The 25,704-nt window shown below is 42.1% G+C and overlaps 1 protein-coding gene across 6 annotated transcripts in view; it reads left to right on the plus strand.

Annotated features, from left to right (window-relative positions):
- The first annotated feature begins 931 nt into the window (after positions 1-931).
- Positions 932-25,704, plus strand: part of ryr2a (ryanodine receptor 2a (cardiac)) — a 139,747-nt gene continuing 114,974 nt past the window's right edge. For all 6 annotated transcript variants that reach the window (XM_066696606.1, XM_066696608.1, XM_066696609.1 and 3 more), the window contains exon 1: positions 932-990. In XM_066696606.1, the coding sequence (XP_066552703.1) occupies positions 943-990 (48 nt within the window). In that variant the 5' untranslated portion in view covers positions 932-942. The remainder of the gene's footprint in view (positions 991-25,704) is intronic.

The following is a 25,704-nucleotide window of genomic DNA, read 5'->3' on the forward strand; positions in this document are numbered from 1 at the left end:
GTAGTATAGTTTGGAATTAGCAACTTAAACAGCTGAGATGCCAACTGTAGTATCCTATTCACCTAGGAGAAAGAAAAGACATTGGCTGGATAAATTGACACAATTACGAAGAAAATAGTTACAGAACCCTTTAATCAAATTGGACCATTCTTCTTTTTCCTGTTTTTTTTTTCCTGCTGGAAGGAAAGATATTTAAATTCACAATCTTTGCTTTAAGATTGAATGAAGTAGGGGCTGCTTTAATTGCTTCTGTATCTAGTTTTAAAACCGTGGATTGTTCACCCTGTGCAGTGTGAAGTCACCATCTTGAGCACCTTAGACTGCAGATTTGTTCTCTCTCTCTCTCAATGGCTTCATTCCCCGCAGCTAATTTTGCATGATCCCATGTTCTGAGATGGAATACTGGAGCGGTTTGACGTTCTAGAACTCGATAAGGACACGCCCACTTAATTCTGCTGCTGCTTATCGTCATTATGAATATGTTCAGGTAAAAGACGCTTTAATAACAGACCGAGGCGCAAGAAGGGAGGGAGACCCCAGAGTGGGATAAGAAAGGCTGTCAGGCCAGTTCAACTTGTCCCAGGATCCCACTGCCTGTGCATGGGCTTTCGATCTCTTCGTTCTTTTGTTCTGATGACGTACAGTGCAGCTTCTACCTCCTCCACACAGGAATGCGTTTACAAACGCTGGGCGAGTGATTCCGTCTGCCTTGTGCACACTCCCAAATGCACGCCAAGACTGACCAGGAGCTGTCCGCCCCCCGGGCCGCCGGCAGGGGGAGCCGTGCGCACGGCCCCGGCCTCCGCCCCGCACCTGCCCGGCCCCGCCCCCTCGGAACCCGCCGCCGTCCAATCAGAGCGCGGCTCGCGACGCCCCCCGCACCGCCTCGGCGCGCGCCCGGCTGCTCCCGCACTGCTCCGCGCGGCTGCTGCACCGGCGACCATGGCTGACGGCGGGGAAGGCGAGGACGAGATCCAGTTCCTCCGCACGGTGAGTACCGGCCACTCGGCGTCCTCCTGTGCGGGGCGGCTGCGGTCCGGTTCTGCGGTGCGTTCGCTGTGGTGGGGATGGCATTTCACAGCCGGGCGGATCACTGAAATCCTATTAAACTATTACAGGCTGCAAGAATGCGGGTGCTTTATTGTGAGGATGCATCATTTGCGACCGGGGAAAGCAAAGGCTTCAGTTAAGCGGACTTTTTCCCCTTCTTTGGCAGTCAATGCATGGATGATGGAAAGCCAAGGACCGCAGTGAGGGACAGGCTGGGGGGCTGCTGGGTGCTGCACTGTCACAGACACTTGGCATCTCCGTCCCGCTGCCTTACCTTTACAGCCAAGTGTACATCTTACACTGCAGATGCGTCCAGATAGGGGGTGCACAGCAGCCAGGCAGGCAGGCATTCCCGGTATCAGCCTTATAGAGGGAAAGTGCTTTTATAGGGCTTTCCATCAAGTTTATCCTCCCCGGCTATTGCATCAATCACGGCCTGGGACAACTGTCCTCCATTTACCACACCCACTGTCATGAATGGCTTTCTTTCTGGTGTGTGCGGTGCAGCGTTGCATTGCATTCGGTTTGATCCGTCTATTAAAACATATCGATTCATTACAACCGTGTTCAGTATCATAGTGTGGATGAGGATTAGTGACCATCTTCATCATTGGTAGAATTGGATAATACAGTTCTCGCTTGTTTCCTAAGTTTATATATCTATATCTGTGTATGTATGTATATAGACATATTGCAATGTATTGATTGATGTGATTGGCAACGTATGCATGAGCAGATCGCCAGATGTTGGGCTGTAGTATTGCCAGCACCGGCATCATGCGTGCTCTCCTAGCATCTCCACCTGTGTGAAGTAGTTTCAACATGTTAATTCGGTAGGTGAGACCCGTACAACTGCAGTAGCCATTTTTAAGGCTGTTAAACGGCATTGACCCTCCCCCCTTCTTGCAGCAGTACCCCCAACGCACAATGTAAATGCTATGTGCGTTAATCAATGAGAGAGAGAGAGAGAGTGTTGTCTTCTTGTCCCAGACTGAGAATTGATTTCAGTGACCTTTTCTTGCATACATACACGGTTTTGTGCGATTTGTCTTTCCATTTAATAGAATTTAACTTGTATTTTATTTTAAATTCTTTCTCACCCTTGGGGAAAGGGGGTGGTATTGGAGATTTTTATACAAGTTCATATCTACCAACATTAGGCTTATAATACTGGCGCATAATGACTAGATTAACTGAATTGTGTATATTGGGAAGTAATGAACATGGAATTGATGTCATGTTCTTTTTTAATTGCCTTTCCCACAACAACTCGGTTGCAAGGATACACTGCTAATTATTCGTTTTAATTGGATAGTTGGGTAATTGGCGAACAGTAAGGCATTGTTTGTGTAGCTGGTTATTCCGATGGTTTGGGAAAGGGTAATCGATGGCTGTGATCGGCTGAACACACAAGGTAAAATCCTGCCACAGTGTGTGCTCAGCCCGGTCCCTGTGCAGCGGAGTGCAGCATCACACTGACAGCAGCGCACTGCAGGAGCTAGCACTGAGGGTGCGAGCTTGCTGGCCCTGAAGATCTGGCTGCCCCCCCCCCCCCCCCTCAGGATTATCCCCTGTAAGCACCCCCTCGCAGCCCTGCACTTCTACACATGACCTTGAGAGAGGCTTCCGAATGAGATCACGCCTTGCAAACAAGCAAGCTGGGGGGGGCTTTGTTTAAGTTGCACTAACGATTCTTTTCTCTGATAATGAGGGTATAGGGATATTCATTATGCACGAGAAGATCGACTGCGTGTGTCTGTTGGTGAGAACAACAATGCCAGTCGTTAAGATTGAGAGTGAAAGAGATTGTGAAGACAGCGCGTGCCTGTTACGTTTTAACACACGTCACACATACCTGAGTGTGCAGCCTCTGGAGAACATGGAGGGGCATCAGACCTTAACTGTACTGTCACAGCATTAAAATAATATGAAATACGAGGAAACATCTCCAGGTATATCAAGTTGTGCTGGAGTGGTGCGATTCCCAATGGTAGTTATTCCAAACATCTTTCCATGCTTCTTTGTGTCGTCCACAGTTCTGTAACATGTTTGCATTTAGTAAATACATATATATATAAGTTTTTATATATTATATTGTTCCTGTATATTGTTTCTGCTAAATATAGACATACTGATATTTATAGTGTAGTATAGTATAGCTGTGATAGTGTGTTGGAGTAATATATCTTTTCAATACTTGTGATTTCCATAAAATACGTGGTAACCGGCTCAGTGAACAGTATGGAGATCACTCAATACTGGTATTCATGTGCTGGGGCCTTGTGTTTTCTTTATGAATAGCAGTTTTTGTATTGTCATATGTCAACATGATCGAGGGACCCAGACACACATTGGAGAGAGAAGTGATTGACAGTTCTCACTCTTGTTCGGGGAAACATGGTTCCAAAGTTATGTTGACTTGATTGCCGATAGGATAGGATAGGATAGCTAAACAGAAAGGAGAAAAATGAAAGGAACAATATGACATCAAACACAGAATTAATGTCAGTTAGGCTCCGGTAATTCACCTTCATTCATTTGCAATAAAGATAAGACATTTTTCTCTTTCTGTTTAACAGTAAAGGGATTGGGCAGCATTGAACAAAACTAACAGAAATTGTATTATATACGTTTATAAATATTTTGCATGTGTGACTTGGAAAAGGGAAGCTGTAGATCAAAGCCAGTGGAAATTTCTTGGTATAAGTTGCTGATGATGATGAAGCTGCTGCTAGTATTTTACAGAGAATAGCTTCTGTCTGAAACGGTGTCCTTTAATTAGACTAGAGGAAGGTGCATGCAGTAAAAGTAGGAATATTCCAGTGCAAAACATCTCCCGGTGGCCTCCGAGAAGTCACACACTGCTGGCGAAGCACTGGCTGGATAAATGGAGGCCTGTCAGAACTGATATTTGGGACTTGCCAGCGCATGTTGAATTTTATATCGCAGCAATTTCCACTAAAATTGAGAAGAGTGCTCTCTTCAGCATATCAATTTTTAATGAGATCTTTCACAGTTACATAAATGTCCCGAGCTCTCTTCATTTCCAGCTTATCAGCAGTTGTTGCATGCCAGAAGTTACTATGTTATGGAACGCGATGACGGGCTTGTATTCTTTCAGACAACATTGCTCTCGTGAACATGTGAGACAGAGAGATTTAAACACTTTGATCCAAAGCTAGACAACCTAGTCAACTGCAGTGTCAGAGATCTTGAAGGCCTCATGTTAACATGGAAAGGTACAAGACCAGTTGGCATGGAGTGCTTAGAAATGATTTGGAAAATAAAGTGAAAAATCCTTGACAATGTTTCAGACCAGACAGTTGCAAAGTCTGTCATAACTGGCTGGTCTTGATGTTGTTGGAAAGCGTTGAAGAAAACACCTGTGGAGTAAGCAAACAAGGAAGCAAAAATGTTCGAACTTGTGCCTCTTCCAAACCAATGCAACGCACACTCCAGCGACTGGTGCTCAAGTAATCCATATTCCAGAAGCCCTTTGGATTGTTTTTTGGATTCCTTTTCATGCAGCAATTGAGCAGCAGCTAAGCTGATTGAAGTCTGAGCTTCACAAAGAATCTCTTTTTCTCAGCAGATTCATTTTTGATGCTCGGCTATGGATTTCTGAATTACACAGACTCTCTAATTAACGCAGGCTGGGACCTATGGTTACGGTTGAGCCATCAAGCTCTCTGCAGTATGCCTTTGATCTTATGCGTTTATAAGAACGCTGGCAATTGAAAACAGAGCTGACTCTCTATACATTTACTTCAATCCCTAGTGCGTCTCTGCAACAAATCTAAATTGTATAACTATGCATTTGTGGATGCAATCTAGAGAAATGGATACAGTATATCTATCATCCTCATCATAAGAAGTTGTCCATACATATTTAAACTAATTATGGTGGGGATGAACTTAAAGCTTTATCTTTGTTGAGACAGTTTCAGCCTCTTATCAGACTACACAGTGATGACCCAGCGTTAACGAGCTCGTGAGATTGTTTGCTCAGCCACATCTGCTTTGTCTGCACTGAATGTGTCAAATGTCAGAAAACGCTTCATGGAAGAAGAGCTTTGTGCATGATGTGGTTTTATCAGGGTCCTGGTATGCCTGCATAGCCTTGTCTGTCTGTCTGTCTGTCTGTCTGTCTGTATGTATGGAATGTATAATTGCTCATGTAGATTCTATATCCTGGCAGTGGGATTCGGTGTGGCATCGAACAGTTTGCATGTCATGGTGTGTTTGAAGGCTGTTAGGAGAGAGAGGTCAGCCCAAACAGTGAATACTGCAGAGACCCTGGCTCCTGATGTGGCTGTAGTGCAGTGCAGATTGTCATTCTGTACCCTTTGTGAACCCAAAGTCCAGTCCCCTCCCTACCCAGTTTCAATCTGCACCCATTGGACAGTTTAGTCAAGGTGACCAATTGGTGTTCCCATCTTTCGAGCGATTTTTAATAGCTGGATTAAATATAATCTCTTCTGTTAATTGTATTTCCCCAAGAATATTTTATGTATCCTAATTCAGAGAGAATATGCCATATGTTTTTATTTCTCTCAATATCAAACTTAATAGACAGGTGTTTTATTTTCTTTAAATAAATGATTAGAGTTTTCATAGTACTGACTAATGGAAGCTCAGAGTGAAATCGTGACATCACGGGGGAGAGAGAAGAGAGCGGCTTCAGTGAATCACGCTGGGAGACGTGGGCTGATGGCTGGCTGCGTCTGCAGTTGATGCAAAAGGCCTCGGGCCATTCCCCAGCACTGCAGAGAGATCTCTGGCTAACGCTACGAACTTCATTCCCCGGATTAAGGGAATCTCTCGGTGTTTTCATGTCTATTCTAAAGTAGCAGATCGAATGGAGAGATGGTTGCAGTGATTTGCCAGGTGGATCAAAATTATTTCATGTCTGAACTGTTGACGGAGGGGAGTGTTCATGTTAACCACTAATTGAACGAATCCGAATTACATTAAATTCCTATTAATGAAGAGCATGCAATACGAGTGGTTAAAGCAAGATGAGGCCGTGCTTGAAAGTGAAAGAGTTAAAGCTTCTGCTGAGGACTGACTGAGCAGCAGTGAGGAGAGGATGGCCTTGGAAATGCTCAGACACTCAGCATTGCAGCAATCCGGTCTGGTCGCGCACAAAGGCATCCGTCAGCGGCTCACAGCACCACACCGAGCCTCTCGCCACCCAGCACGGGCTCCTTCAGTGACGCTGACAGCAGTTTTACCAATGTGTGAAAACACAGAAACCCGGCCACTGAGTTCACTCTCTCAGCCCTGCAGCCGCACCCCTGGCAGAGTCCCAGCCGGGGGACATGTCGCTCCACCTGACCCCTGCATCGGCAGCCTGGTATAGGTGCCAGATTGGCCTGAAGGCTGAGCAGCAAAACACACTCACTGTGATTCTCACGCTTGGCGTTAGTGCGAAACGCTCTGTGATTACTGATGCCTCTGAATTATTTTCCTCTGTGGTTTCCTTGTGAATGTTTCCCACTCGCTGTGAAGGAAGAACAGGAGATGTAAAGGCCTGAGTGAGTGTTGAAAATAAAGCCTGTCCGGAGCTCCTGCAGGTAGTCAAACATACTGCACTCTTTGGAGAAAGTGCTAAATGATTGTTCTGACGTTGTCACCAGATGTCACCAGATGTGCATTAGCTCAGGGGCTCCACTTACAATGCAGGGTTGGACACATGCAGGGTAGTGGTTTGACTGGGGTGATCTGGCGGTGGTAGGTATGGTAGATTTGATTCGCCACTTAATCTAAGATCCGTAATCCACTTTAATGACCAGTGAGAGCAGTGTCTGTCCTGAACGCTGTTTAAACGTGTTAATTGAAGACACTCAGACCCTTCTTGATGTTGATTGGTTTCCAGCACTCTGTAAACAAATTATTTCATATGTTAAGAAACCGGTACCTTGACATTGGGTACTAGGTGGGAATGTTTGTGGCATCTTTACCCTGTCTACTGTTATTGGCAACTTATGTTCTTCTCAGACTTACCTTTCTCAGCATGCCTGAAAACTTAATTTATTTCTCATCACTGCTGGAGCTTACAGGGCTGAAAAACTAGACGTTTCTGGATTGCATTATATAAAAATAACTTATTGTCACAGTTGCTAGGTAGTGGCCAGGCAGTGGTTTCAATGGACTGCTGGCAGACGCAGAAACCTGACTGAATGAAAGAGCTGCGGAAAGGGAGAGCAAGCTGGTACTGTCTAAGAACGAGTGCAAAAACTGCCCTCATGCCATACTTTCAGTACAGGGTCCTTCGTTTCAGTTAGACTGAGAAGTCTCCCGTGGCTTTGACGTCTCATGGCTGTCAGTCAAAGGTGGGCATAACATCACTCTTTCCTGACCTTCAGCTGTTATATGTCAAAACACATAAGCAGGCTTCCTCAAGAGACTCTTCTTGGTGTCTAAGAAGAGAAACATTTTCACCACTCTATGCCCGATGGTATTTCCATTAGTCCCTCATTTGTCACGAGCTACTGATTCAATTAGCCCAAGGACCCTAATGCCAGGAATCGTGCCTCGGGCAGTGGAAGGGTTAAATTATCTCTTTGATTTATTGTTTGTGTGTGTGTGGTGTCAGTCCCCAGAGGACACCACAGTGGAGTTATTACCAGGCTAGACTGGCCTTCGATATTATGGAAATTCATTGGAGAATCCTCAGATGAACTTTTGCCGATGTCTCTGTAGCATTCTCTGATGCAAACGGTAAATAATTAAAACTCGAAGACTGCAATTACACATTACCTACTGAGCAATTAAGTCACCACGTAGCGGGTGATGGTGTCAGTCATAATTTCTTGACATATGTTACTATGGTGCCATGCTAATCGTTGACCAGTGCTTGGAATTGAAACGAGGACTGGATTTGCAGAAACGGCTGTCGACTGCAGACACTGGGTTCAATTCACAGCCAGCTCAGCATCGAAGGATTGTGCGGTTACTTGACTGGGTTTCTTATTGATGTGTATTTGAACTCTGCAGTCTGAGGCTTGTAGCTATACGAGTTCCTCATTACATATTTCAGAATGGGTGCTACCTATGTGATCCCCAGTGCTCAATGAATTGACACAAAGGGAACTGTAATACCATCAATCAGTCAATCACACACCAACCGATGAATGCTTTTCCGACCAATCAACTTTTTATTTTTAATTTTATCCCTCATTCTTTTCATACAATCACATGAAAGTGTGAGAAACAGTTCAGCGACACGTCTTTTGTGCCTATTTCATGTCGCATGCATAAATCAACTTACGGTTGGTGTTGAAAAGAAATCCATTCAATATTCAAGCACGTTAGATTGACGAGGGGTGTAAAGCAGACCTCTCTTTGAAATAAGGCCGAGGTGTCTATTTGTTTGAAGTGTAACCTGCTTTGAAGCTGACCTTTTTTTTATTGATTGAAGACTGACGGACACAGAAACAAAGAAAAGACAAAAAAGGATGACCTTTTCAATGTGAAATTCAATGCCAAAAGGTGAAACAGTAGGAGCTTGTATCTGGGATATTATCCTTATATAGGCGACCTTGATTCAGAAATTGCTAAATAAAAAAATATTATAATTGGGAAACTTTGGAGTTCTTTTTTGCTTTATTTTGTGACATTGATTTTTAATTTTGGGGAAAACTGCTTCTTTGAATCTATTTACTTGGAGAAAGACTTCCAAACAGCCTGTTGGGATTGTTAAAGGCTTCTTGGTATACAAAGAGAAAAAGCCTTTGTCTGACCTAGTGCATCGGTTAGCAGAATGGAATAAACACCTCGTTTCACCGTTATATAGGATGGACAGACGACAATCATGAGCCCAGAAATACTGAGAAGCTGAAGTATCTGCTCAACTGCTGAAAATTTGAATTAACCATCGTATCACATGGAAATACCTGAGACCCCTGTGGTTAGATGGAGACTGATTCCAGATGGCTTCTGTTTATAACAGACATGCATAGATTAATACATTCCTGAGGAAGGATATTTGGGGTATATTTAGTAACACAGACACCAAAGCAGGGGTTTCAAGTTTGATGAAGATGAGCATCAAATATTGTCAGAGCCTATTGTTTGTTTCCAGTTGCAGCCAACACCCTATATTACTGTGTGTCACAAATTTAGTTTTCAATGTAAGGTAGTGTGGGTCCTTTAGCCCTTCTATTACAGTGGCTTTTGATTTCATACCAGTAAGCGTTTAGTCTAACAAACTAGATGGTGCCTTAACAGCAGCTCTGAAACTGGTCATTAGTCACTTGAGATCTCATTGCAGCGAATTACGCTTTGCAAACAGATGACATTTCATTGGTGTTGCTTGGCTGTAGACGCCCAGCCATTTGTCAAAACCACCGGACCTGAAGGGATTAAAGGACACCCTATAGGTACAGGGCCTCTGTCGTACGCCAATCAATCATGGTTTTCAGATGGTTGAAAAGTAGTTATGAAGACAGTCCGAATGAGACAGATGAGGGGTACCCTGTACTTTTACTAGTGATTTTTAAAGCAGATAATAAGGGCTGATGCTAGAAATACCTTATAAATGTTCAGGATGAATTTATTGCTTATTTCACTGAATATTTCTTCCCGCCTTTGGAAAAGCCTTTGAGCCTTTGAAGGCCCTGGATTAACAGCAGTGAGAGGAGGATGGATTGATCAAGTCTTGCAATACATACACACGCATGTTTTTTTCTCCCACATTATTGATGCATTATGACCGATATGTACATTGATACGATCTTAATTCTTTTTGAATGCGTTGGTAAAGTGAGTTTTCAAGTACAAATTAAAACAAATTAGCTGGATTCTGAGCCAGTCGCTCCAAAGAAGCCAACTGTTAAATGGAAATTAATGATTGAGTTACACTCTTGCCAGTAAAATAATTTTGCAGTAAAGCACTAGAATAGGATAAATCCTGAAGGCTTACAATGCTGTTGTCAGTGTTTAAGAAATAGCGCTTTATCAAAACAAAAATGGAGTTCAGGTCAGAAAAGATGCCACATCAAATGATATAATTTCAGTCATTTACTCACTCATGTATAGATGACAATAGGCCATAGCAGTACACCTTTGAGATCCAGACTATGTAGGCACATGTCAGTGTAAACTCCTGTTCTCCTCACTGTTCAGTGGTTGGGAGGCAGTTTGCATCACCATACTTTACAGACTTTCCTTGCTTTTGATTGACACCCTAGTAAAAAAATAATAGACACTCAGAGTACAAACTGCGATTGAGTGCCAGTGGCAGGGATATCGTACGATTGTGACAACTTGATTTAAAGTTACACATCCTCATTATTTTACAATTGATGGGGGAAGAAAACATGGTCAGAGGATTTGAGATCTTTTTTTTTCTTTCGAGTGACACACAGGCCTACAGATATCATTCTACGCCAATACTCCTTTGAAAGCAAACAAGTGGGTACCTCATATAATGTAGAAATGTGGATTAGAGTAGCTTAATACTTTAAATCGAGCAATTATTGTGGATTTTCTCAGTGGTTGCGCAGGATGGAAGGACAAAAGCCAAGGTGTAGATTCTGCAGTTTTCTTGTCTCTGAGTTCGGTGAGCCATCAGTTGTGCGTCTCGGCGATGTCGGCCTCCCAGGAGTTCGGAGGGAGGGGCTGGTGAAGCGGAGATGAATGTGGAGTTTGTTCAGTCATGTAACGGCGTTGCGTTTCTCCTCCGCAGCTCCGGTATTCTGCAGTGCTCTTATGTAATCTGATTGATCTTAAGGGAATGTTCTGGTACGCAGGCAAGAGGCAGCAACAGCAGCTACACAGCAAGTAGGTATTGCTAGCTAACTGCCAGTGATAAAAAAATCTTATCTCTGGCCTCAGTCTGCTTTATTGAGCCAGCAGATTATATTTGTGGGTGACTTTATCTTTCACTTAGGGGAGTTAATTGCTCAGAAAATTGGATTCAGACAGATAAGAAAGTTTCAGAAAGTCATGGCAAGTGAGAGGAAGCAAGAACGTATGTCTTGCAACCTACTGTACAGTGTTCGAGCCACAGGGAAACCTGACTGCAGGGTTCAGGGACCATGGTGGTGCTACACAGTCAGTTTTGCAGTTAGTGTTACTACCTGCATTTATTTATTTATTTTCATTGCAGTATGACCCCCGATGGGATTCTGGTGGTGTGAAGCTTCGAACCTCATAGTTGGAAATCAGTTTTTGGTTTGAATTGGAGCCAGCTTTGATAGGGAGCTCCCATGTGTGTTGGCATGGGTGCTCCTTGGATTGGGTGGGTATGAAAGGGTCTCCTCAGCTTGCTGCATAACAGTAACCCCTCGGCCCAGCTGGGCACACTGTGTTATCAGAGGGATACATATCGGCAAGTGTTGTAAATCAAATTGGCTCAGGTTTACAACTGCTCATTCCAAACAAGGCTGTTAACAGGAGAAATGGGTGTTGTGAAATTTATAGACCCAGAAATGTGGGAAAGAAAATCTAGGAGTGGGAATGAACACCGTAATGCAGCAGGTCATTTTGTGTGGCTATCTTGATGTTATGGGTGATAGATATACCTCAAAGACACAGCCTGAGGAAATATGCAAAATAAAAGACATTGACGATTGTCATCTGCGTTCAAGGCAATCCGGAGAGTATTTTATGGAACTTTCACCATATTGTATTTTAACTTTCTACTGATCACTCCCATTAAGAAAAGTAGTTTTATTCATCAATGAGGTTAAAGATGAAAACTATAGTTAGGTCCATAAATATTTGGATAGTGACACAATTGTCTTCATTTTGGCTCTGTACACCACCACAGTGGATTTGAAAGGAAACAATCAAGATATGGGTGAACAGTGTAGGAATTACACCCATTTTTATATGTGGTCCCCCAGTTTTAGGGGCTCAAAAGTATTTGGACAAATTAACATAATCATGAATTAAATTGTGAGTTTCAATACTTAGTGGCAAATCCTTTGCAGACAATGACTGCCTGAAGTCTGGAACCCATAGACATCACCAGATGCTGGGTTTCTTCCCTGGTGATGCTCTGCCAGGCCTGCACTGCAGCTGTCTTTAGTTCCTGCTTATTCTAGAGGTGTTTTGCCTTCAGTTTTGCCTTCAGCAATGAAATGCTGCTCAATTGGATTCAGGTCAGGTGATTGACTTGGCCATTGCAGAACAGTCCACTTCTTTCGCCTTAAAAAAGTCTTGGGTTGCTTTCGCAGTATGCTTCGGGTCATTGTCCATCTGCACTGTGAAGTGCCGTCCAATGAGTTGTGAAGCATTTGGCTGAATCTGAGCAGATAAAATAGCCCTAAACACTTCAGAATTCATCCTGCTGCTTTTGTCAGCAGTCACATAATCAATAAATACAAGGGAACCAGTTCACTTGGCAGCCAAACAGGCCCATGCCATAACATGCTGCACAGATGAGGTGGTATGCTTCGGATCATGAGCATTTTCTCCCTTCTCCATAATCTTCTCTTCTCATCATTCTGGTTTGATCTTTGTCTCATCTGTCCATAGGATGTTGTTCCAGAACTGTACAGGGTTCTTTAGATGTTTTTTGGCAAACTCTAATCTAGTCTTCCTGTTTCCTGTTTACATCTTGTGGTAAACCCTCTGTATTTACTCTGGTGTAGTCTTCTCTTGATTGTTGACTTTGACACAGATACGTCTACCTCCTGGAGGGTGTTCTTGATCTGGCCAACTGTTGTGAAGAGGTTTTTCTTCACCAGGGAAAGAATTCTTCTGTCATCCACCACAGTTGTTGTCCGTGGTCTTCTGGGCCTTTCGGTGTTCCTGAGCTCACCGGTGCCTTCGTTCTTTTTAAGAATGTACCAAATAGTTGATTTGGCCACACCTAATGTTTATGCTATCTTTCAGATTGATTTGTTATGATTTCTAAGGCAAAACTGAAGGCAAAATGCCCCAAGAACAAGCAGGAACTAAAGACAGCTGCAGTGCAGGCCTGGCAGAGCATCATCAGGGAAGAAACGCAGCATCTGGTGATGTCTATGGGTTCCAGACTTCAGGCAGTCATTGACTGCAAAGGATTTGCCACCCTGTATTGAAACTCACACTTTAATTCATGATTATGTTAGTTTGTCCAAATACTTTTTATCCCCTAAAATTGGGTGAACCGCATATAAAAATGGGTGTAATTCGTGCACCGTTCAATTTGGATGTACCTACCCTCAGATGAAAGTCTACACTTACAGCACATCTTGATTGTTTCCTTTCAGATCTGGTGTGGTGGCATACAGAGCCAAAATGATGACAATTGTGTCACTGTCCAAATATTTATGGACCTAACTGTATATCCCCACATTTACAAGTGTTGGTACATGTTATATTTGTGCCTTGTTAGAATTGAGAGCTCTTTCCTAAGACCGAGCAGACTGCGCGCAATTTGAAAGAAACTTTGCTTCTGTTTGACCCTCGATAGTCACCGCAACCTACATTTTAAAAAGCGAGAGGGAAATTGAGTAATGGGGACAATATCTTTGCCTCATACTTCACTGACATGTGGACAGTTATTTTTAGTGGCTATGGAACAATACAAGGCATTTCAAAGCTGTTTTTTGTGGCACACTCTCCACTTTACTGAATACATTACAGCTCCTCCTTGGGTTCTTTGTTTTATCCTTCTGCTGTACCTTGTGCAATTAACCTTTAAGTGCTTTGGAGGTCTTTAACCCCTGTGTGTTTCGCAGCTCATGAAAGCCTTTGCACAGGGACAAGTGTTAAGTACACGTGACCTTCCCCCTTTTTTGTGTGAGGGAAAACAAAGCCGTGTCTAAGTTAGTATTGTCATGGATTTCAGTGTGCTTGTGTTTTCTACTAAAAGTCGTTTTCTTTTGATTTAGGTTTTTTAGATTTGGGGGGTTGCGGTTATTGTTGTCAACTTGGAGAGAGAAAAGATAATGGAAAATATGTTACAGCAAAAAGAAAATTCCTATATATATTCTGCCCCATTAAAGGACATTGAATGGGTCTGCAGGGCTTTTCCCATGAACTCCGTAGATCATTTTTTTTGCCTTTTGTGCTCACAATGTGCTTAATGTGGTTATTCTACACAAAGCCATTGTGTGTCTTTTTGCAAACACTGTACGTTTTCCTGTGGAAAGCGGTGTGAGATATAGATTAATTGCTTTGGATTGAATTTAGATCCATTCCCAACACAAAGCCCCTATCTGTTCTGTGCGGGGGTACAATGCAGACATGCAGGGAAGCCATTTGTGGAGAATGTAGACAACGCTGTTTCTGCCCCACTTATGCAGTGCATAGATAAGGGTTTGAGTTTGGTCTGGTGTTCATCACAAACACTTGGAGAGGAAAAAAAGGTAAGAGCTGGAATGATATTTATAGGTTTTTAAGAAATTATTATTTCTTCATTTCGTTATTAATTTGTATGTATCTGCTACATAATTAAAAAGTTGGATATAGTAGCCTTTTAATGTTAAACACAGACTAGGACTAAATCTTTTCTGTGATCCACTGTGAATTCCAGGCATGTTACTGGCTGCCAGCTCTCTGTTTGCCTTAGTCTTCACAAGTGTATTAAATTGGAGCCCAAGCTATGATTATAACCAACGATTATAAGATTATGATCTGTATTTTTAACGTCATGCCTTAGAATGTATGCTACCTGTTTCTTAAGTCAGTATTGAGCACTCCATGATGTCACTCCATGATGTCATCACAGAAAGCAACAGCTTCCTCCTTACAGATTACAGTTGGGTTGAAAACTATTGATCCTAACCCTTCCATAGTAACAATTGATGTATAAAAAGCATTGTAACAATTATACAGTTCATTTTTACTTTTTTGCTTAAGCAGATTTTTGGCTTTCTACCCCTGGGATGTCCTCTGCTTGCGTTAATTACAGCAGGAGGTGTTTTTTTTAGTTTTGTTGTTTTAGTATGGGCAGCCCGGGTGTCTTGTCATCTGACAGACAGAGATAAGCCCTACAGGTCAGTTACTAACTGGCCTCACTCCTTATCTCACCACGGGCTGATGCACTCTCTTGATATAGTGCTATTTTGCTTTTTAATTAGGGCTCGTTTAACTGACATGAGCGGGGGGGAGGTGGCCGTGGTGGTCGCTGTCGTGGTGTTGTGGCTGAAGCTGATGGATGATTGGAGAGCCGGGCGGTGTGTTCACAATGCAGGGGGAATGCAGCAGTCGAGCTGGCCTGTCTGGGTCAGAGTTGTGGAGAGACAGGCTGCGGTCACTGCAGCTGCTTAGGATGCAAGTGCAGCAAAGGGCTGTGCAGGGCCAGAGAGACAGAGAGGAGACAGTGGGAGCATCCTTCTCTTGGCATATCTAAAGACATGATATAGATACTGTTTTTAAGTCTTCTTACTCAGATTTGTGTGGATGTTTATATTTTTGAAAATAAACAGTGTTTTGCATAAGTAAATCTTAATCCTAATGGATCCTTTCTCTGTCTTTAAACATGTATAACGCCTCCGATATGTGTTTATCTGTTGATTACACTGGGTGAAGTGAGCGCCACAGTCACAAGAGTGATCTTTTGTCATATTTGCATGCTGTACACAAACGGCATAAACATTCAGAGGTCTTGGCTGCGCATTGCCATGTGATACTTGGAGGGGATTTTAATCTTTTTGCTCCAGTCCAAGTTGTAGCCCACTTTAATTTAGTAGGTTTGAAAATGGTAATATTGTGGTGATATGAAATGACGGGTAGAATATCAGAATGCAGGAAATTCATTAAGTAATGGCAGGTGGGCAGAGTGGCGGCTGAGAAAGCAAATCCTTCTTCATGCATCAAAGGAATCGCTATGCAGTCCTGCTCACCAGTGCAAACATGCCAATAAAAGTGATGGTAAATATCACAATGGATCATAATGTATGAAGTATTGCAGACATTTCATACCACACCCTCTGATGCAGGGAACACAAATTAATTGGCCATTTTCTTAATTTCAAGACTTAACAGCTAATGAGAAACCTGTTTTGGGGGCTACAACATAAATTAAACATTGCATGGTTAACAATTCTAGTTTGTCTAGACTTTCCTGATACTAGCAAAGGTCCTGCATGTATTTTTACTCTGGCCTGAGGCGCCTGGAGAGAACGGGAAATAAGAGATGGCTGTGTAAGTGTTTGATTAAACCTGCATTGTATACACAGGCTCTTCCCAGGATGTGAAAGATCAGCAAAAGATGCACAAAGATAGGGTGAGCAAGGGCTCTGGTTTGCTGATAAGTTATGAAAATGCACAGACGTCCTGCTCCCTTGAGCTCTTGAAAGATGTATCACATGGTGGCAAATCATAATGGATTCTCAGGACACAGATACAGAGAGCCGCACTCATGTGTATTCAGAAACCAAAGCCAAATGGTTGTTATCTAGGCTACAGGTTTGTAATGAAGTAACACACCACGACACAACGATACATACCATGATCCCGATGAGCTTTTGTGCAAGTTATCATCATGATGCATTAGGATGCCATGAGTTACACGTTGTATGCAAATACACGCTTTATCCTGGCAGAAGTCTAGGAGGTGACAGGGTTCTCCAGAGTGCACTGGTAAAAACAAAACAAACACACACTCACATACACATACACAAATGCGACAAAATTTACGTTTTAGCTTATGAAGCAATGTTAATGCATCTCGAAGTGGGTAAGCTCTACTCCATTTTTAAACAGGCTGGCGAAAAGGAGTAGGTGGGAACTGCTGTCCACCATGTGTGTTGTAGGGTGAAGTGATCAAATTCATCCAGCAGCTTCAGATACTGAACAGTCATTGCTGCCATAGTGCTGCTTAAAATGTCATTAGAGAGACACTTGATGTGTTTTAATTAATTTGTGTGGTAGGCATCACATTGCATAACCTAAATTTAATTTAAAACTAAACACCCACACTACTGTCTCTGATAGGTATCTGTCTGTCTGTCCTTGTGCTTTGTATGTGTCCAATCATGTTTGTTATATACATTGATTAAAATATAACAATTTTGTATTTTTGTTGTTGTTGAAACCCATTTTCCTTTCACCAATTTGACATTTCCTAAATGACAGATGCATATTTAACAGATGGGAAAACAGAATCTGTATTAAATCGCAAACAGGAAAGAATTCTGCTCAAATTATTTCACTTTTTTTTTTTTTTTGCATTCGATCACAGGGCTGTATCTAAGACCAAACCTGATTTGTTTTCTCTGGCTGAAGGTTAATCCTTAGTGTGGCAAAGTGATTTTCTTAGATTAATTCAACCCCCTAAAGCGCAGTGACTCACTGTGTTATCCATGTACTCGGAGAACAAACACTTTCATTTCCTCGTCATTTGGGATCATGGGAACTTGAGGGTTAAAACCAAAGAGCATTCTGTAACATGTGGGAGGTGTGTGGGCTGCTCATGACCATCGTGTCGATTGATTTCTGTGGCTGTAGACTCTCTGTGTGCACTTATGTGCATGGTGGTTTGCCTCTGTAGAGGTGGAGAGGCATAGACATGGAGAGAGAAAAGCTATTTTACATAAGTGTGTGAACTAAATCGACCTGCCACTGCCCATTCCACTGGGATGCAACTGGCATATTTATTGCCTTGTCTAGGAAGCCTTACGGCTGGTGACCAAGTTGGCTGCGCACACATGCTTTGTGGATGCTTGCAGATCCATGTTGTGAAAGTCTGTTATGGGCTATGGGTTTTCATCCTGCCATTTCCAAGGAGAACTGGTGGGCTGAGATTTTTTTTATACAGACTGACCCCGGCCAGGAATGTGAAAGAGAGAGAGAACCCCCACAAGCATTCTGATTGGTCAGTTCCATTGGAAAAGATGCCTCCGAACAGAATTGTAACTAAATCACATTCAGAGAAAATTATGATGATTGTTGAGAGAAGGGTCTTTGTAAGCTTTTCATCTTCTTGTGCAGTTGGCGTGTTGAAGCATGCCGTACATATTTGTTTTCATCAAGATATTTATGCAGATCAGCTCCTTTCTAGTGAAGAACGTTCCTTTGCTGCCGAGGGAAACCGATTTTGCTTGCAGAAATTAAAACCCAGGCCGGGAGGATTTATTCCTCTTCAAGTGGCTAGAGATCTTTGCTGTCCTCAGGTAGAGTTTGACAACAGGTTTATGATGAATTTGCAGTGCAGTGACTATTAGCTGCTTCCCTGGTTGCTATGCTTGGGTGCTTTAGCTGAACTCTGGGACAGTGCTGCTCACAGGTAAATGAAACCTGTACGTGGTGGTCATAGTGTGGCATTATCCAGCTTGCTTTGAAGGAGGGCATATGGTGAGCGTGAGTCACTCAGAGGTGGTGATGGAATAAAAGCTCCCTGCAACCCTGAGCAGCCTATTTGTAAGTCGAGAGGTTTGTTATTGGTGCAGCCGGCCAGAATAATCCATCGCCATCATCTTACTCGACAGCTGCAGTGCCGCCTGGAGTGATGTGAAGATTCCCATCTCAGTGGTGAATCAAATCATCAGCCGAGGAACCTCTTGCCCATCGCGTTGCCGAAGCTGCAGTCCATGTGGTACAACAGAGAATCAGAACCCTTCTCCCAAGGCCAGCTTTATCCACTGGGCTGCAGAGCTATTTACGTGCTCTTTGCTGTGAACCCTTTCTTTACCTGTTGAGTGTAAATTGTGTAATTGACACAAATAATTCAGCGCTCAACTATTTTCTAAAGGGGGAATTTCAAGGATTTTTCTTTTGTGTTAAAGCCAGCTGAGACTCCAACACAAAATCTCCTTTCACTCAGGACATATCTGGTGTTGGCAATTCAGAAGGTCAGGGAAGAGGACGTCTTTACTCAGGACACGGCCAAAAATAATTCTCACCGATGGTGCTTCACTGAAATTGTAGATGAGACGTGAGTCATATAGTAACACTGTGATCTTTACAGAAGTGCATTCTGTGGATTTCATCTGTTAAAATTCAGTACTATTATTTATACCCTTAAGGATTCTTGCAAGAAAACCTCTGAGACTTCTTCATGAACCCCTCAGGGAAGATACTTTAGGACGTCTTTCACAGAAAGAGTAAAAGACTCCTCAGTATGCAATACTTCCAGACATTTTTAAGGATAGCCGTTGTAATCTCTCTGTCTTCTGGACTTCCTCTATCTCACTCAGTCTTCCTCTGTCTCTCTCTGTCTCTCTCTATCTCTCTGTCTATTTCTGCCACATATGACCGCATCAATCAAGACGTATTTGGATTTCCATCTGATGTACACCATATATTCCAAAAGCAGTGACTGTAGAAATTAATGTTAATCTGATGAACAGTCAGTAGATTGAAATAAATTTCTATTTCCAGTAATCCTGGCTACAAGCCAAGGGAGACACCTCGGTCAAAGGCTTTGCAGTCCGTCGCAGTTTCCCCACCACCATCCCGTCTTTTCCGAAGAGCTGGAAATAACCTCTTGTTTTTTTTCCTCTTGAATTCCCAGAGAGTTTTGTCAAACACAGTGTTGAGTGTGTCATCTTGTCATCTTGTTTTCTCTTTAATCAGCATGATTGCTCCCATCAGAAGATACGCGTCTGACTCACCAAGTTGCTGTAAAAGCAATTAATTATTCCTTCCTCGATCAAGTCAGAAGATTTAAGCCAGCAGAGATCTGCACAGAGCCCTGACTCCTTTCTTCATGTGAAACATTAGATGCATTATTTTACTTATATTCATTTAATTACCTTTTTTTACATAGCTAAAAATTGAAATTTTAATTGTAATAAGCTGTTCCCACCATCTTTGTACTGCAGCTTTACATTTTATTGTCCCTGGTCCATACAGAAGCTGTGACTCCTCAGCAAACAGCAAATCACATTGAAAGAAGGGCACAGCATTTTGTTAATAAATTTGTATTTGGTCTGTGTTTGTATTTTTCATTTATATAAAGTCGACAGAACCACACAAGACGAACAATAGGCCCTTTCTAATCCCCTTTGTGGTTTCTTCTTTCGATAGCAAAATCACTATTTATATTATGATGGCACACTTTATCCCTGCGTTCCATGGAAGAAGGCATTTCTGTGTCGCAGATCCTTTGGTGTTTATGTCTCATAAAACGTGATATAGAGGCATTTAAGGGTGGGATATTACTTGTGTCAAAGCCATATCCATGTTCTCTTTGCATATTATAATCTATACGATGTAAAGATCTGGATTGGAAAATGAACCGGACTTGCTTGGCTTTCCTGTTTTATAGTCTAGCTGACTGTATCCCTCTTTCTACAGCTTAACCTGTAAATGAACCAAACTTAGCTGTTCAATGAATGTCACGGGTTGAAAATACTTGTTGAAATTCTAGATGTCTAACAAACGTTAAGCAGTATATATACTACTGTGCGGATACAGGATACATTAATCTCGTACCCCTGCTAATAATTGCAGTCATGCCTGGTGCAGATTTCCGCCAAGGAGGTAATTGTGTTTTCTTGGCTGGTTCTTATAGAAAAACCTGACTGCTTCATTTTGTGTATTTCAGCAGCCCTATAGTGTGCCTTCAAAGTGTGAATGGTTTTGGCATCCTGCATCCTAACACTCAAGCCTACATCAGTAATCAATAATGGAACCTTTAAAGCAACATTATGGCTATAATGCATTTTCTTGTTTGGCATCGAATGCGTTTTGGTACTAACGTCTTGCTGAAATTCTGTCAAATTCTGATGTATAAAAAGACCTAGATGCATCAAACATAATTCCCCCAGGTAAAGAACACTTTAAAATAAATAATAATAATAATTGGGCACAGCATCTTCGATATCCTTCTGTTGCTTTTATGGAAATGTTGCTGATTTTCCTTGATTTTGAAATTCATTTCTTACCTCAGTGCCTTTTTCAACCAATTTAAATGCTGTCAGGTAATCAGTGACTGTACGCAACACTGAAATCGAGGATTGGTGTATTTTATGTGCATTTGGATTAATGTTTGGTAATGACTGCATGTCTTGCCTCGAGCTTTGTCATTTTGTTTTGTACAGCACCATCATGAAAATAACGAGTCCCTTTCAATGCAGCGTCAGACAAAGAAATCACAATGTATGTTATCACGTACATATTTAATTACACACCTGTTCTCTCCTTGACTTCCACTGCCTTAATTTTATTGCAGGGATTCAATTTTTCATTGCTCTGCATTGATACTATGCCTGCCTGTTCAATAAAAATCGTTCTTGCAAATGTGCCCAAAACAAGCCCGCAAAGATACAATTAGACAGGTTGTTGAATCCTACCTCGTTACGGATGCTCAGATCAACATTTTGCAAAAACGCAGAGAAGGATTAAACAGGAATACAGCAGAGCAATCGCCTTGCACTGAAAACACACACGATGACTGATTTCAACTACCTGGGGAAGAGCAAGCTATTGAAAAGACTTCTTGTTTACTCATTAACCACTTAGAGCAAACTACCTTGTCAGAATGAGTGGGGCTGATTTAGAAATGGTCAATTTCAACAGGGTGCAAATTGTATGATAATTGTGTGGATGCAGGTGACTGATAAATCTCTGCAATTAATTAATTTAAATGCTTCTGTAATTAACATTTTGAGACTTCTTTCTTTAATTCACATTTTGAGATTTTAATTGGTAAAATAATGCATCCCCTGTGATTAGATTTACTCTGCGTTATGGGTTGTGTGTGTTGCACTAACATATCAAATAAACAACCTCGGTGATTCGGATTTTCGTTCAGCTGAACACAGAATGATTAGCGTGATATTAATGTTCTGCAGAGGATGTCTGAGTGCTTATGAAATATTTTGCTGCCCGAGAACCTGTGAGAAAATCCGTTATGGGCTTTGAAGGCTGCAAAGCTTTTGTTGAAACTTTGATCAAACACACTGCGGTTGTCTGCAGCAGAGCGCCGGTTCCCTGCTGGCAGGTTGTGTAGGCCGGCCTTTCTCTCTGTTGCAGAGGCTGCTGCTCTGTCTTCTCAGACTGACAAGAAAAAAAACACACTGAAGGAGAGACTGCTCTAGGGATGTCTCGAAAAGTACCTGAACTGAAAACAAACTAACGGAAAATCTCTAAAATGCTGTTTTAATATGCCTCCCGTCTCCTGTCGTGTTATTTTTTGTCAGCATTTCTATAAATGACACAATAAGTTTAATGTATATGTAAATAGTGGTTAAAAGCTGTTCTGCATTTGAAGTTGTGTTTCTGTAAGTTGAAAGAGGATCATTGAGGTAGACTGGAGTATTTATGGGGAATCGTGTATATCCATATATTCATATTGTATGTTTTACATAATACAAGCTGTATATGCATTTAGCCATATTGTGCAATAGATGTAGCTTTCTCCACATGGAAAATGTATGGATTTATTTAGATTTTATGGCAGTAAGAATTGACTGGGCTTTTTTGACTCACTATTGTAAATTGAGCACAAGAAATCTCCATACAGGGGGGGAAGAAGCTCTTTGAAGCCAAGTAGCTGGGTTGTGTCTAGAATTCTTCCAAATTCTCAGTTTATATTTAAACAATGCAGATTTTGGCTCGTATTTTAGCGAAAGAGGAAGATGCCCTTGAAAAGCATTATGCTAAAAAAGTGAAAGAACGGTGAGTTGACAGAATGCCAGCTGACTGATAATTTTGTCATGGCTTGGGTCTCCATTTTTAAGTTGAAGCCATTCATATCTTGTCTGAAATCATAAGTGCTTTTTCATGTCTTGGGAACTGCAGATCTTTAATCATCCAATCAGACTGTCTGCCCTTATAAGTCCCTCTTCCTAATTTAGGAGCGAACTGATGCCGAGGGAATGATGTCTTGCGGTGCCTTTTGCCCACTCGTTTGCGATGGAGAAATAAATGAGAAAACAACGGCATAACTGTGTGGTGTCTCTTATCACTGGCTCTGGTATGTGATGTGTAGGCAGCCAGCAATGTTATCCAGCTCACACTTGTCGCTAATTACAATACCCCGCGTAACTCAGCTGTTGCGCCGTATGATGCGGATTGGCGAGAAAAACTAGATTGTCTCTGAATTGCTTTTTTTTCTCCCCCTATAAGTGCTGCTGTTTCGAGTCCTATATCTCCCACTTCTGCAAGCGTGGCCCTTCAGAGGGATGAACATCTCTGTGAGCACTATATTGTAAGATGAGCAACAGGAGTGAGTTCAAAAGGTTAACCTCGCTTCGCACTACCATCACGCTAAACAGGGTTGGGAGCCTCTTTGTAATGGAGTGGTTAGAGAGAACAGCGGTTCTTTCAACACAGGAAAAGCTCCACTTTGGGGAAAGCTCTCATTAACTTTTCAGATCTTGAGACCTGCTGCTTTCAGACATAAAAAAGGAATTCCTGGTACAGACGGGTTATAAAATAAGGTCTCTAGAAATGAATGATCCTCCAATCAGAATCCCTGCTCCAATCATCCTCCATCAATGACAGCACATGGTGCCTATTAAAGTACATTTTTAACATCCCGAACTGTCTGGATTAATACGTTTAAATGAAAGACATTATTACTTCTCTTCTTTTAATTAAAAGATTCTTAATTATGCCTTGTATTGCTAAGGGAAATCCATGTTAGATGGAGAATGATCTTTTATAGTATGAAGTCTCTGGGCGCCTTGTCCCTTTGAGGATAAAATCACTTTCTGGAATCGGGAAGAAACAAACCAAAACCGAAAACAGCCTGGCTTGTGACAACATAGAATGATGAATAAGGAAATCCTACATATTTGCCACTGGCTAAGATGTAAAAACTATGACTCTAGTAATTAATTAATGGGATCATCACATGTTTTGGTGACAGCTATAATGTTAACAACTTCAGGGGCCGGACCAGAAAATACAGAGACAATGTGAACTTGAAGTATGTATCATGCCACCCGTGTCTCTTCCACTATATTTGAACGGAACAAAAAAATAACTGATTTCAAACGCAGGATTTATACAGCACTTCTTAAGTTTGATCATTCATTTTCCCTTGAAATGCTGGGTAGGGAAAATGCCAAGCCTCCATTTGCCAAGAGACTGGCCTGATAATACGAGACGTGCAGGAATGAGCTCTCGGGGCAGTCGAACCTACTTTTGGATGCCCTTCACTAAATCTGCACTGGGGTCGTCGGAGCAGCTAGGCGTGTGCGTGCCTTCAGGGAAAGCACAAGGCAGGCGAGAGAGCAGACAGGGCGAACCCGCAAGAGCATTCAAGGTGAAGGAAAATACAAAAACTCATAAACAAATCAGAACTGGAGGGAGATTAGTACATCTGAAGTGCACACACTCCTGTGCAATGATTATTTTTCTCTGGATTCACATGCCAGTTAATTAAAAAAGGGAACTTAAAAATTGCCACTTCAGAGGAAACGATTCACTTTGAACAAGTTGCAGTTTGTGACCTGCGTCTGGGAATTAAAAAACTCCAGAGGTAGAAATAAACCAGCTTTGTAATATTGACCCCTGAAGGCCTCCCCAGGGCGAAGTGACCAGAGCCAAGGCAGGAGGCATCTTTAATTCGGGTTAAACACAGATACTCTTCCTGGTCTTTCCTAAATGAGGAAAATAAGTACATCCTACCAAAACCTGTCATCCCAGACTTCCCCAAAGGCCAGATGGGAACTTCCAATGTCAGGGCCGGTTAGTGGCAGTAGGAGCCAAACCTCCCCAGTTTCCTCCAGGGGGAGTGATGATTGCTTACAGGATTATATATATATATATATTATATAAAATAAATGACAACTTTGCGTGTGAGCTTCAATTTCAAAGTGAAACGTTGAGTCAGTTAATTTCTGTGATATTTGTTTTTCTTCCTTAGGTTTCGAAGGTATTTGATGGTGATCTAATTGACATTGTGCGTCAGACTGAGAAACGATGAAATGGTTTGATTTATTATAAAAGTGCGAGTGTCAGCCGTATAAAATGATCTCGGTCAGGGCTTCTTGTTTGTGTCTCACACCAGATTCAATATCAATACTCTGAGAAGGTGCCAGTGTGAAGGGCTTCAACTGCTTCCATCTGCATTGCAGCCCAGCACTCACTGCCAAGAGAGTCTTCTGCTGGGTGCCAGAGACGAGGTTTAGGAAGTCTTCTTAGACATCTTGGCCAGGATTTGAAAAATGCATTTTAATTGTTTGATTTTACCTGGATATAAAAAAATTAATAAAAATCTTTGCCCTTTCTTTTTCGAGGGCCACTTACAGTTGGATGAGCTCTCGTAGAAGGTTATTTTAATCCAAGTTAATAATGTACGCACCGCAAGTACATTTGAAAGTTCGTTTGTATAATGTGCATCTGCATATAATATCCAGCTCCGAGGGCTTGCTGCTTTCGTATGTCACTGGCACCTGGCCAACCTCTCGTGTTTTCCGACTCTTCCAGACAGATTTCCTCGCTGTGACGCAACAGCATGTTTTATTGTTCAAAAGCCATGATTTACAGAGTCAGTCAAAGGTGGGATAGTGACTTTTCTTTCTTCTAATTGGGATAGCCCTCGTTGCTGAACGGCTTGTGGTTCTGCGATCTCTCTGGATTTCACAGGTGTTAATAATCTGTAGTTTAAATACCAGCTGTCCCTGCTAACATTGTGTATTATTGAAGCTTTATTATCCACAGATGTATACAGCTTACTCTCTGGATTACAATATAAAAACATTGCTTGCGATGAGGGAGCCCTCCATTAAAGTTTTATGTGTTATTCCAGTTGAAAGCAGGGTAATTTTGGATTGTAGAAAAATGAAATTATGGGAAAATGTGGATCATGATACA

This window comes from Amia ocellicauda, chromosome 23 (genome assembly GCF_036373705.1).
Source record: "Amia ocellicauda isolate fAmiCal2 chromosome 23, fAmiCal2.hap1, whole genome shotgun sequence".
Lineage (NCBI taxonomy): Eukaryota > Metazoa > Chordata > Actinopteri > Amiiformes > Amiidae > Amia > Amia ocellicauda.